The 12975-nt window shown below is 51.5% G+C and overlaps 1 protein-coding gene across 1 annotated transcript in view; it reads left to right on the forward strand.

The window, feature by feature from the left end:
• The window catches only part of LRP4 (LDL receptor related protein 4), a 52067-nt gene that overhangs the window by 14310 nt on the left and 24782 nt on the right, over window positions 1-12975 (forward strand). Inside the window, exons 3-18 of the mRNA XM_053202529.1 lie at window positions 868-1014; window positions 2144-2260; window positions 2537-2650; window positions 3046-3162; window positions 3479-3607; window positions 3850-3969; window positions 4378-4503; window positions 5083-5208; window positions 5400-5534; window positions 5931-6056; window positions 6393-6623; window positions 7678-7834; window positions 9961-10178; window positions 10339-10515; window positions 10896-11018; window positions 12659-12867. Coding sequence (XP_053058504.1) covers window positions 868-1014; window positions 2144-2260; window positions 2537-2650; window positions 3046-3162; window positions 3479-3607; window positions 3850-3969; window positions 4378-4503; window positions 5083-5208; window positions 5400-5534; window positions 5931-6056; window positions 6393-6623; window positions 7678-7834; window positions 9961-10178; window positions 10339-10515; window positions 10896-11018; window positions 12659-12867 — 2372 coding nt within the window. The remainder of the gene's footprint in view (window positions 1-867; window positions 1015-2143; window positions 2261-2536; window positions 2651-3045; window positions 3163-3478; window positions 3608-3849; window positions 3970-4377; window positions 4504-5082; window positions 5209-5399; window positions 5535-5930; window positions 6057-6392; window positions 6624-7677; window positions 7835-9960; window positions 10179-10338; window positions 10516-10895; window positions 11019-12658; window positions 12868-12975) is intronic.

Consider the following 12975-nt stretch of genomic DNA (forward strand, 5'->3'; position numbering starts at 1 on the left):
ATGTGGGGAGGGGGGAAGAGTGACCCTGGCAGAACCCTTTGTTCCAGCTGAGGCTGGAGCAGGGGCACTGAGCCATTCACACGCCATCCCAGGGCATCCTGCTGGGCACGCTGGGGAGGGGGCACAGCAGCCGGTCATGGGACTTGGCCAGGCAGATAGCTCGATGCTCAATAGGGAAGGCCAGCTGCGTGCTGCTGAGGATGGGGGAGGGGCTGCTTCTGCCATCCTTCCTCTAGGCTGTAGCCTGTCCCACAGATGGGAAGGCTCTGACTGCTCCCCTCCCCCTGGAGCCCCACTTCTTCTGGTCACCCTCCTTAAAGGTGAGTTCTGACCTGGAGACTCACAACAGCCTGTGTTGCTTCCTGTTCCCCTGTGTGGGTTCCCTATTCCAAAAGGGGCTCCAGCATTTTAATTCCACTATTTCTTGCCCTGCCTGGCTAACAGCCAAGGGCCTGGTCCTGGCCAGATGCAAAAGCGTCCATATCTCAACCTAGCTTTGGAGGGAAGGGTCTCAAGGTCTCACAGCATCACCCTTTCTGTCCCCTGCTCCTTTTCCCCAAAGGCACCAACTCCCTGAGTGGCATCATTCATCTCTTGTCTCTTGGGGGTACTGGGCAAAAAGCCCTAACATAGAGACTCGTTATGAACTCGTTATGGACTCGTTATGAACCTAGGGTCACAGGTTGTCTTCTTGACCATTAGTGTCTTGGAGGAGGGGGAAGGCATGATTGTATGGTCTGCATATCCCTGTGGTATCCCTTGGCTCTCTTGGTAACAGTGCCCCGAGATGGGGCTCCCCTACTCTCTAGAATGGGCTGTGGTTAGGCAGGAGCTGAGCCCTCATTGGTTTCTCTCCCCTCTGCACAGGGCTAGCCAGCAGCCCCGAGTGTGCTTGTGGTCGGAGCCACTTCACATGTGCGGTGAGTGCCCTCGGCGAGTGTACCTGCATCCCCGCCCAGTGGCAGTGTGATGGAGACAACGACTGTGGGGACCACAGCGATGAGGATGGATGTAGTAAGCACCTCCCATCCCAGCCAGGGAGTGGTGGGAAGTAGTAGAAGAGGGAAGGGACCTGGGGATGAGGATCTGATGAATGTTCTGTACACTTGCTGTATCAGATGCAGAGCATTGGACTCTTGTGAGGGTGACGGATATTGACAGATGGGTGGTTTCTTTGCAATATATAGGGCTCCAGTCCTCTTGTATTTCCATGCATATATGTCCAATAAAACAAACTTTGTGACAAGTATGGAATAAAACACCCTTGAAACTATAGGCAGTCTCTTTAAATGGATCTCTGTATTTACGTGAATATATGTTTGTGTATTTTTGTGCATTTTTAATGTGCATACTATATGTGGATGCAGATTATTTCTGTGTTTCTTATGTTAGTATTCTGTATAATCATATCTTTTTTTAATAATATAAGTTTTAGGAAATATTATATTCTCTTTAAACCTTCCTTTCCCCTAGTGTAGTAAGTAATATAGGCACAACAGGCTAGGGCCTCCTGCCTCAGATCTATAGAAATATCACTGCTGAGCCAGCTGTCTGGGTTTAGGGATGCAAGCTGTAGCACCTGTGTCTGAAGGTGGCTAATTAGTCTAATAAGATTGAAGCTACAACCTGGACCTTAACCCTAACCAGTTCAGCTAATTGTGATGATACCTGGCTCACCTTTCATGTAGCACTGTCATGTGCATTATCTCAAAAGACCTCTGTGAGCCAAGTATAATTACCCCCATCGTACAGTCAGACAACCTGTGGCTCAGAGAGGGTAACTGACTTGCTCGGCGTGGTAAGTGATGAGTTCTAGAACTGGAAATTGAGCCCAGCTGTGTTAATCATCATTTAACAAGAGGAAAAAAAAATACACTTCTTTTTTCTTGCTCATGTTTCTCTTAGTGGTTTTGAGTTCCTTGGGCTGCCCTGCCCTGTGAATCCCTTGCCGCTGTTCCCTGCTAATGCTCTGGCTTCTTAGCTGTGGTTTCTGCCTAGCTCCTCCATCAGGCATGGGAGTCTGTGAGGAAGGACTGTGGCTCACACGGGGAGATGTGGGATAAGGGGTGTTGGCAAAGGCTTTCCGGCCCAGTGGAGCCTGCCTCAGACAGATTCCCTGTTCCCTTCTCTTCCTGGGACTCAGTGCTGCCCACCTGTTCCCCTCTTGATTTTCACTGTGACAATGGCAAGTGCATCCGCCGCTCCTGGGTGTGTGATGGGGACAACGACTGTGAAGACGACTCAGATGAGCAGGACTGTCGTGAGTGCTGGTGATGGGCACCAGGCGGGCTCCGTCAGGCTCTGTTGGGAAGGGATTTTCAATCGGAAAATGATGCCCCAGGCCCACATCACTTCCTGGGTCTTTGCTCTTTGCCCCTCCTTTCACCTTTCCTCTTGGTTAGATGAGCCTGAGAAACTGCCACCTGCTTCGGATCCCTCTGGGTGGTGTAGAAGTGACTGCTCTGGTCCGTGGGGCTTTCTGTTGGGCCCCTGGCCCCCGCTGTCTGCAGCAGCCTGACTGCTCTGTACCCCACAGCCCCCCGGGAGTGTGAGGAGGACGAGTTCCCCTGCCAGAACGGCTACTGCATCCGGAGCCTGTGGCACTGTGATGGTGACAATGACTGTGGGGACAACAGTGATGAGCAGTGTGGTGAGTGGAGCTCCAGGGAGGTGGGCAGGATGGCTGCTGGTGGTCTGGCCATGGCGGGGGGGGGAGGAGGGGGGGTTGAAGGGCAGCAGTGGCTTTAACACTGCCACACCTTGAACTGCCCAGATGTCTGGAGCAGCTGGAAGAAGGTGGGAGGGGCAGAACAGTCCAGACACTCCCCCCACACACTGCGAACCACCACGAGGGGAACAGGAACCCAAGGCCCCATGTCTCCAGGGCTGCGGCTTTCCCCAGACGGTCTGCACCAAATCCGTGGTGTCTTCCAGGGATGGGGTCAGACCCACAGGGGCAGTGTGGGTGGGAGTCAGGGAGGATCTTAGGAGGGCGGCCTGTCCTGTCGGGCTCCCGCAGGATCGCTGTCCCATTGCGTCCCCCAGACATGCGCAAGTGCTCTGACAAGGAATTCCGCTGCAGTGACGGAAGCTGCATCGCTGAACACTGGTACTGCGATGGTGACACCGACTGCAAAGATGGCTCTGACGAGGAGAGCTGTCGTGAGTGGCCCCAGAACTCGGGCCGGGGCAGGAGGCAGCATCCCGTGGGCAGAGGGGTGCACGTGCAGTGGGCCAGGAGGGCAGGCTCTTACGAAACTGTTCCTCCGAGGCTGAGCTAGGGTGGGAGCAGATTCCTCAGGTGCAGAGGGAGGGTCCCCATGGCTCCAGCAGCATACGGAAGTCTCACAGGGCTGTCCCACGTGAAACCGGCTTCCCTTGCCTGAACGTCTTCTGCCTTCTTGGAGGAGTCCGGGCCTCTGAGCTCTCTCTGGGCCTGAGCGTGCGCCCCTCCCTGTCCCCCATGCCTGCCTTCCAGCCTCAGCAGTGCCAGCGCCTCCCTGCAACCTGGAGGAGTTCCAGTGTGCTTACGGCCGCTGCATCCTCGATATCTACCACTGTGATGGTGATGATGACTGCGGGGACTGGTCTGACGAGGCCGACTGCTGTGAGTGCTCCGGCCAGCAGGGCGGAGCTGGGAGGGAGGGGGAGGCCAGGCCCCAAGGAACTCCTGGGGTGGTAAGGCACAGGTGTCAGCTGGGGCCGGAGCTCAAGGGAGAAGTTTCTGGATTCCCTGGTCCCTGTCAGGCAGAGAGGGAGGAGCCGGGTGCGGGGGCCCGGCTTTCTGCTCTGCTATGGACACTGTGTTCATGGACAGGCTAGAGACAGAAGTCTGTCCTGTTTCCCCAGCCTCCCACCAGCCCTGCCGCTCTGGGGAGTTCATGTGTGACAGTGGCCTGTGCATCAACGCAGGCTGGCGCTGTGATGGCGACGCGGACTGTGACGACCAGTCTGATGAGCGCAACTGCAGTGAGTGGGGCCAGTGTCCAAGGTCTGGTCTGGAAGTAGGGAAAGGGCTTGTGGAGCCAAAATGGCCACCATTGATAAAGGCAGATTGGACAGGATTGTCCTGTACAGTGGTGTGGGTTGGGCACAGCACAGAGGCGCTATGTCCAAAGCTATGTCCAGTCACACGGGAGACTTACCTATTCTATAATTATATAGACTTATATATTCATCGTGGCAGTTTTCTAGCAGATGGTGGTGAGGCATCTTGAGGAAAGGTTGCCTTTTTCTGACTTGCACAGAGATGCCATTCAGAACAACCGTGACAAGAAGACTGGTGTGGATGCTGCCACAAAATGCATTTTGGGGTGGCCGGGTGGAGCTTCGGGCCAAAATGGGGTCAGCCTTTCATGAGGCCTTTGCTCTGCCCAGCCACCTCCATGTGTACCGCGGAACAGTTCCGCTGTCGGTCAGGTCGCTGCGTCCGCCTGTCCTGGCGCTGTGACGGGGAGGATGACTGTGCAGACAACAGTGATGAAGAGGACTGTGAGAACACAGGTGGAGCGCCCCAGGGGTACCCCCAGGCCCTTTAAGCCGTGATGGGATTGGAGAACAGGGATGGAAAGAGGATGTTGCTGCTGCCATCGGGCTACAGTGATGCTTTAGTCTGATCTTGCCTGTGGCCTGATTTTGCCCGCCCTTCTCGTTACCGGTGTCAAATCCCGGTGTACCTTCTGCAGCCTTATGGCCTGGACCACAGTAGCAGCAGCCTCTCACGTTCTAGCTCATACATGGCCTGTTGCTCTGGCCCTAGTGAGCAGGGACCATTCTCCATGGCTGACATCCCCCACCACCCTAGCCACACTGGGTGCTGGACACACAGGCACACTATCTCAATCTGTCCCACGTCCTCAACATCCCACCGTGGCGTCCTGGGGGGAGAGAACGAACGTAGACATTCAGCCAGCCCTGTCTGAGCTGTTTCCTGCCTTGGACCCCGACCCTCCCACCTTGAGTCTCCTCTGTCTCCAGCTCACCCTGGAAAATGACAGGCTCCCATCCTTTTGTTGACCCAAGCCCTGCCCTGCTGTGACCTGCCTCTCACTCCCTCCCTGCCGGCCCTCCCTCCCTCTCCAGGAAGCCCCCAGTGTGCCTCAGACCAGTTCCTGTGCTGGAACGGGCGCTGCATCGGGCAGAGGAAGCTGTGCAATGGGGTCAACGACTGTGGTGACAACAGTGACGAAGGCCCACAGCAGAACTGCCGTGAGTGTCCCCGGTGGGCGGGCCTGGCCCCTGGTGTGTGGCTGAACCCCACCCATGTGGTTCAACGAGAACCCTCCCTAGGGATTCTTGCAGCCTCGGGAGCTGTTCTTCGTGGTCCAGGTGGAGTGCCAAGTTGGCTGTCTGGGGGAGGATTCTGGGCTCAACTCCCGTCTCTGGCTTGGCTGGCACAGGGCCCCGGACGGGTGAGGAGAACTGCAATGTTAACAACGGCGGCTGCGCCCAGAAGTGCCAGATGGTGCGGGGGGCAGTGCAGTGTACCTGCCACACAGGCTACCGGCTTACCGAGGATGGGCACATGTGCCAGGGTGAGCTGGGGCCTGGTTTGGATCAGGGGCAGGATCCTGGGCAGGGGCAGCGGACGGGCAGTTATGTTTCCTCTGGGTCAAACATCTGACGGACGTAACCTCGCTTCATCATCACCCTAGGAGGGGGGGACTGTCCCTTCTGTTTCACAGCTGGGGAAACTGAAGCTCAGAGAGGTTAGGTAACTTACTGATGGCCACAGAGCCGGTGATAGCAGAGTTGGGATTCTAGCCCGGGTCTCCATGCCCTTAAAGCCCTTAACCACTTGTTATATAGCCTTCCCACTAGGCCTGGAAAGTAGATGGGTATGTGGGCCGGGAAGCAACTAGTCAGCCTGGGGGGTTGTCAGGGGGAGGATGGCAGAACGGAGATCTCCTGACCCTGCTCGGTCCTCCCAGATGTGAATGAATGTGCGGAGGAGGGGTATTGCAGCCAGGGCTGCACCAACAGCGAAGGGGCCTTCCAGTGCTGGTGTGAAGCAGGCTACGAGCTCCGGCCCGACCGGCGCAGCTGCAAGGCTCTGGGTAAGGGGTGTTGGCGTTCGGTTAGGTGGGCAGAGGGCCGAGCATAGAGACATCCCGGTGTTCCAGTACTTGGGCATTTGCTGAGAGGTAGAGAGATTTTTCATCTGAGTAAAATGGAGCTGTGAATTGCATTCTGAGCCCCAAGAAAAACTGCTGGGGAGGGGCGGGTAGGGGAGTATGCTCTGGAGGCTCCTACTCTTCTAGTATAGATGCCAACAGTTCTGGACATGGGTAAGGGGCCCCACTCATCAGCTGAGGAGCTGGGGATGCATGACGAGGGGTGTCAGGAGCAGCTCTGGAGCCCAGTGGTGGCCCCATTTCTATGCCACGTCCCAGGGCCGGAGCCCGTGCTGCTGTTCGCCAATCGCATCGACATCCGGCAGGTGCTGCCGCACCGCTCCGAGTACACATTGCTGCTCAACAACCTGGAGAATGCCATTGCCCTTGATTTCCACCACCGACGCGAGCTTGTCTTCTGGTCAGACGTCACCCTGGACCGGATCCTCCGTGCCAACCTCAACGGCAGCAACGTGGAGGAGGTTGTGTCTACAGGGCTCGAGAGCCCAGGTAGGGAATGAGGCCCTGTGGGGAAGGGCAGGGCCACACCATGTGCAAAGTAACCAGGGAAGGAACAGGATGATGGCTTGTAAACCTTGGGCAGCAGAACATCTCTTTCTTCCAGTGAACTCTTGGATGGAATTCTAGTATATAAAACATTTTTTAGGAGGCGCCTGGGTGGCTCGGTTGGTTAAGTGTCTGACTCTTGATTTCGGCTCAGGTCATGATCTCGCAGTTTGTGGGTTCGAGGCCTGCGTTGGGCTATGTGCTGACAGCTCGGAGCCTCGTTGGGATTCTCTTTCTCCCATTCTCTCTCTCTCTTTCTCAAAAGAAATAAATAAACTTAAAAAAGAAAAAAAAAGAAAACATTGAAAACATTTGTTAGTATACATTAATTTTATGGGTTCAGGCTTATAACATTTGCTCATTATTGAGACGTTTTGATGAATGTAATAATTTGAAATCAGAGATTTATGGACAACAGTTACAATTTGCTCTCAGTCTTAGCATTTGTTTTAATTCAGAATTTTGTTTTGATTGCTTACTATTAAGAATATTCTGCTTGACCCACATAGATACCTCCAAATGTTTACAGATAAAAAAAGAAAGAAAAAGAAACAAGAACTCACTCAGTAATCTCAGGCCATTCTACAAGCCAGTGAAGTGGATTAGAATTCGGTACCATGCGCACTTGACTCAAATGCTTATGGCACGTCTTGAGTGCCTCTGCAAAACCTTAAGCCACAGTTTGCAAATTCTGGAGCCAGTGTGGTGGGTGTGGGTCAGGGAGCCAGGATTCAGGATGTGGAATATGGTTGGCTGAGAGGAGGAAATGCCTGACCTTGGACAGCTACTTGACTTCTCTGTACCTTGATTTCTTCATCTCCATGGGGATTTCAGTATCTAGCTCATAGAGTTGTTGTGATGATTATGTAAGTTAGTATATGTCACGTGGCTAGAACACCACCTAACCAAAACCCTGTGCAAGATTTTGCACTTGTTATTGTGGCACAGAGGAGCCCTGGCTGAATCCCTGACCCTTCCTACTGCCTCTTTCCGTCAGGGGGCCTGGCTGTGGATTGGGTCCATGACAAACTCTACTGGACCGACTCAGGAACATCAAGGATTGAGGTGGCAAACCTGGACGGAGCCCATCGGAAGGTGCTGCTGTGGCAAAACCTTGAGAAGCCCCGGGCTATTGCCTTGCACCCCATGGAGGGGTGAGTGAGTTGTGTCTCAAGCTCCCAAATCCCTCTTGCACCCCCTAGAGACAGTTCCCAGGCCATCTGGGCCAAACTTTGCTGGGGAGCCTCTTCACAGTGTGGTGTTAACAGCCTGGGCTCTGTACCCAGACACACCTGGATTTGAGTCCTGGTTCTGTAGTAATTGGCTGTGTGGTCTTGGGTCAGTCTATATCTGCCTCCATTTACTCACTTATAATTGGTGAGTAAAAAACATACCTGGTGGGGGCGGGAGGGGGTGGCGGCGTGGTGGGGTTTGCCTGGGTGGCTCAGTCGGTTAAGCACCCGACATCAGCCCAGGTCATGATTTCACAGTTCATGAGTTTGAATCCCGCATTGGGCTCTGTGCTGACAGCTGGGAGCCTGGAGCCTGCTTCAGATTCTGTGTCTCCCTCTCTCTGCCCCTTCCCGACTCATGCTTTGTCTCTCTCTCTCTCTCTCTCTCTCTCTCAAAAATAAATATTAAAAAAAAAGAAAGAAATGAATAAACATTTGGGGCACCTTGGTGGTTCAGTCAGCTAAGCGTCTGACTTCAGCTCAGGTCATGATCTCAGCACTAGTGAGTTTGAGCCCCGCATTGGGCTCCCTGCTGTCAGCATGGAGCCTGCTTTGGTTCCTGTCTCCCTCTGTCTCTGCCCCTCTCAAGCTTGTGCTTTCTCTCTCTCAAAAATCAATAAAAACATCAAAAAAATTTAAAAAAAAGAAATGAATAAACAGTGAAAAAATTAAAAAAAAAAAAAAAAAAAACATGCCCAGACACCTGGCTGGTTCAGTCGTTGAGCATGCGACCTTGATCTTGGGGTTGTAGGTTCGAGCCCCATGTTGGGTGTAGAGATTACTTTAAAAAGTAAATAAGTAAAATCTTTAAAAAAAAAACCACGTGTACCTTATAGCTGTACGAAGATTAAATGACTCATTTTTAAAGATTGAGGTATAATTGACGTATAACTTTATGTTAGTTTCCGATGTACAACATAATGATTTGTGTATATTGCAGAATAATCACCACAGTAAATCTAGTTAACATCTGTCAACATATAGTGGTTACAACAATTTTTTCTTGTGATGAGAACATTTAAGATCTACTCTCAGCAACTTTCTGGTAATACAATATTGTATTATTAACCATAGTCACCATCCTGTACATTACATCCCAATGACTTACTTATTATATAACTAGAAGTTTATACCTTTTGACCTCCTTCACCCATTTCACCCCCCAAATGAGATGCATTTTAATTTTTTTTAAATGTTTATTTATGAGAGAGAGAGAGACAGAGCACGAGCAGGGGAGGGGCAGAGAGACAGGGAGACGCAGAATCCGAAGCAGGCTCCAGGCTCTGAGCTGTCAGCACAGAGCCTAACACGGGGCTTGAACTCACCAACTATGAGATCATGACCTGAGCCGAAGTTGGACGCCTAACCGATTTAGCCACCCAGGCACCCCAAATAAGATGCATTTTAAATGGCATAATATACTTAGATAGTGGTAGGTTTTAGTATTTTTATTATTAGTTCATAGGATTGAGCTGAGTTATAAAAATTAATGGTAATTTTTATTATTAGAAAAAAGTCTCCTTAAATGGAAGTTCTTCTGGTTTATAAAAATTCAATGTAGTCAATTGAGGGCCATGTCCTCTAAGACAGCTGTTTTAAAAACCCTGTGTGAGTGTGAATTGTGTGTGTGTGTGTGTGTGTGTGTGTGTAAAATACAAAAGGCAGGGATAGAGATTGTGAAAAAGAAAAAAGTATCTGTCCTAACTAATAATATAATATATTGTTAATTCCACAAGGGTTGGGATTTTTGTCTCTTTTGTTCGTTGCTATACTCCTACTCCCTAAGATAGAGCCCTGTAGGTACTACAAAAAAAAAAAAAAAAAAAAAAAAAAAAAAAAAAAAAAAAAAAAAGGTTAACTGAATAAATGCCCTGCTAGAGACATTTAAATTCAAACATTGAAAAAACACCCTGTGGACTAAACAGAACGTGTCACCTACCAGTTGGGGTCTCCTGGGTTAAATGGATAAAATACCTCAGTCTGATTGTTATCCTTGTTACTACATGCCTTCTGCTGCCTGTCTCTCAATGTCCTTTCCCTCTTCCTAGTACCATTTACTGGACAGACTGGGGCAACACCCCCCGCATCGAGGCCTCCAGCATGGATGGCTCTGGACGCCGCATCATTGCTGACACTCATCTCTTCTGGCCTAATGGCCTCACCATTGACTATGCCGGGCATCGTATGTACTGGGTGGATGCTAAGCACCATGTCATCGAGAGGGCCAATCTGGACGGGAGTCATCGCAAGGCTGTCATTAGCCAGGGTGAGGCCCTTTCTGCACTCTCCTCCATCTCTCATCCTCCTTCCCCAGTCCCAGCCCCTAGAAGCCTTGGCAGAGGGTGAGATTTGTGCAGTTGCCAGGCCTGGGCCCAGAGCCCATGGCAGGATATGTCTGGACTGAAGTCCTTCTGGACTTTCCCCAGGCCTCCCCCACCCCTTTGCCATCACCGTGTTTGAAGACAGCCTGTACTGGACAGACTGGCACACCAAGAGCATCAACAGTGCTAACAAGTTTACTGGGAAGAACCAGGAGATTATTCGCAACAAACTCCATTTCCCCATGGACATCCACACCTTGCACCCCCAGCGCCAGCCTGCAGGTAAAAAACTACCCACCTGGTAAACCTCTGGTGCCTCTGAGAACCTTCCCTGCACCTGTCACAGTTGCCATGGTTTCTGGCAGGGAAATTTGAGGTTGACATTGATATGGGCTAATTTCTCCCTCTGCTGGACATTTAGGGTACAACATCGACACTCCTGAAAATCTGCTTCACTGTCATTTAATTCATGCAAACATTTATAGGATATCTCCTATGTCAGGTATTCACTGTGCTTGCAGCTGGGGCAGCTATAAAAAATAAGACATAGTTTCTCCCTCCAGAGAGCTCACACCCTAGCTAAACCCCTACTCACTAGCCTTGGGATGGACTCTGCAACCTTTGGTCTTTCCTGACCCTTTTGCTCTGGGCTCTTTGAACAGGGAAAAACCGCTGTGGGGACAACAATGGAGGCTGCACTCATCTGTGTCTGCCCAGTGGCCAGAACTATACTTGTGCCTGTCCCACTGGCTTCCGCAAGATCAGCAGCCACGCCTGTGCCCAGAGTAAGTGGGTCTGGGACACCTGCCTCAATGGATGTGCCTTGTGACGGTGGGCGGAAGGAACAAGAGATAGGAGTCCAAGGGATTTCCTGTCATGGGGAAGAGCCAGGCTCCTCAGGTAGCCCCTGGAGAGGAAGAACTTAAGAGGCTGATAGCTCTTATATCAAAGCCAAGGCCTGGGGGCTCAGTGGTACTACCCAGTCAAGTATGAATGCCTGCAACCAGACTCGTGTATCATTCCACCAGGTAGGATGCTTTATCTGTAGGTTGCAAGAAGGTTCCAGGCCCTTCTAGAAAGCAGGGGTTTCTATTTTTTTTTAACCTTTAGCCTCACCCTGTTAAAGACTTACTTCCAGCCCCTAAACCACAGAGCCGAGATTAGGACCTCTGGTGATACTCTGCATATGTAGATGCTGGATAAATATGTGTTTAATGAGTGAAACATAATGGGACACCCCAGTCGCTCCCTGAACTATTTTGGCTTCCACTGAACTGCTGCAGGGTCATTGCTTTGAGACGGTAGCCCTGTCTAGCTCAGAGTCACAGGTGACTTTTCCTAAGAATAGTCCAGAGAGGAGTGATCCGGGCATATGACATGACTAACAAGGAGCTGAGGGTAGTTCCTCTTATGTCAGCAGCTGCTCTTATTTACTGCTGTGCACCCACTGACCCTCTTATTCCTGATTAAAATCAAATTTCTCTTGGGGTCTGGGTCATTTCTAGAAAGTGAGATCGGGGAAACTATGCAGAGTAACAAGGACTATTTGTTCAACACTCGTTGACTGAGAACCTACTTTCCTTCAATTCTTCTAAGTGCCCAGCTTTTTCCATATTGTCTCAGAGAGGCGCATGAGGTTTCCCCAGGAGTTCCCCCTTAAGGGTTTCCCAGAGCTTAAAAGAAGACACTTGGTGAAGTTAGGCAGGAAGTGCCTTTCCAGGCAGAAATGCATAGTGGGAAATACTCAGACCAGAATGGAGCAAGGGACAGAACAGAGCCAGCCAGGAAGAAGCTGTGTAGGGGAGTGTCCAGAGCTCCTTCTCTGGAGTTAACCTGAGTTCAAGTCCCAGCCCTGGTGCTTTCTAGCGAGAGGAAGCTAGGCAAATTACTTGACATCTGTTACCCTCAAGGTGGCTCATCTAGAAAATGAGATTAACAATGACATAAATCACAAAGAGTTGCTATGAGAATAGAGGAGACAAGGCAGGAAGTCATTGTTGGCTAAAGTTGGTGAAGAGAAGAGCAAGAGAGAGGATCTAGGAGATGGAGTGGAGCAGCAGCGGCCCGAAGCAGGAACAGAAGTCCGTGAGGTCGGCTGGGGGCTGATGGTGATCTAGCCAGTGCACCGGAAGAAGCTGAGCAAAGAGGAGAGACAAGGAGATGGAAGCTGACAGATGCTTAAACAGGATGCGTTTCTGGGCCCTGGCGAGAGTCTGCTTCCTAGGCCATTGATCCTAAAGTCTGAGTCTGTCAGCATGGGCTGCCAAGGGCTCAAAGGGGACCTGAGGTGTGAAGAGTAGGGGACAAAGGGCACCAGATCCCAGGAAGTGTGATTGAACCAGATGTCACACAGGTGAGCGTCTGTGTCTGTCACTGTTACTGGATTTAGAACATTAAAAGAAGACCCCTTTCGGCCTTTGATCAGGTCTTGACAAGTTCCTGCTTTTTGCCCGAAGGATGGACATCCGTCGGATCAGCTTCGACACAGAGGACCTGTCCGACGATGTCATCCCACTGGCTGACGTGCGCAGTGCTGTGGCCCTTGACTGGGACTCCCGGGATGACCACGTGTACTGGACAGATGTCAGCACTGACACCATCAGCAGGGCCAAGTGGGATGGAACAGGACAGGAGGTAGGGCCCATCGAGGGCACAGGCCCTTGGGGAGGGCAGAGATGGAGGGGTGGAATCCACCCTGTCCTGGGCAAAGGCTTCCCATACCTTTGCCAACCTTGAGAATTG

Source organism: Acinonyx jubatus, chromosome D1 (assembly GCF_027475565.1).
Source record: "Acinonyx jubatus isolate Ajub_Pintada_27869175 chromosome D1, VMU_Ajub_asm_v1.0, whole genome shotgun sequence".
NCBI classification, from domain to species: Eukaryota; Metazoa; Chordata; class Mammalia; order Carnivora; family Felidae; genus Acinonyx; species Acinonyx jubatus.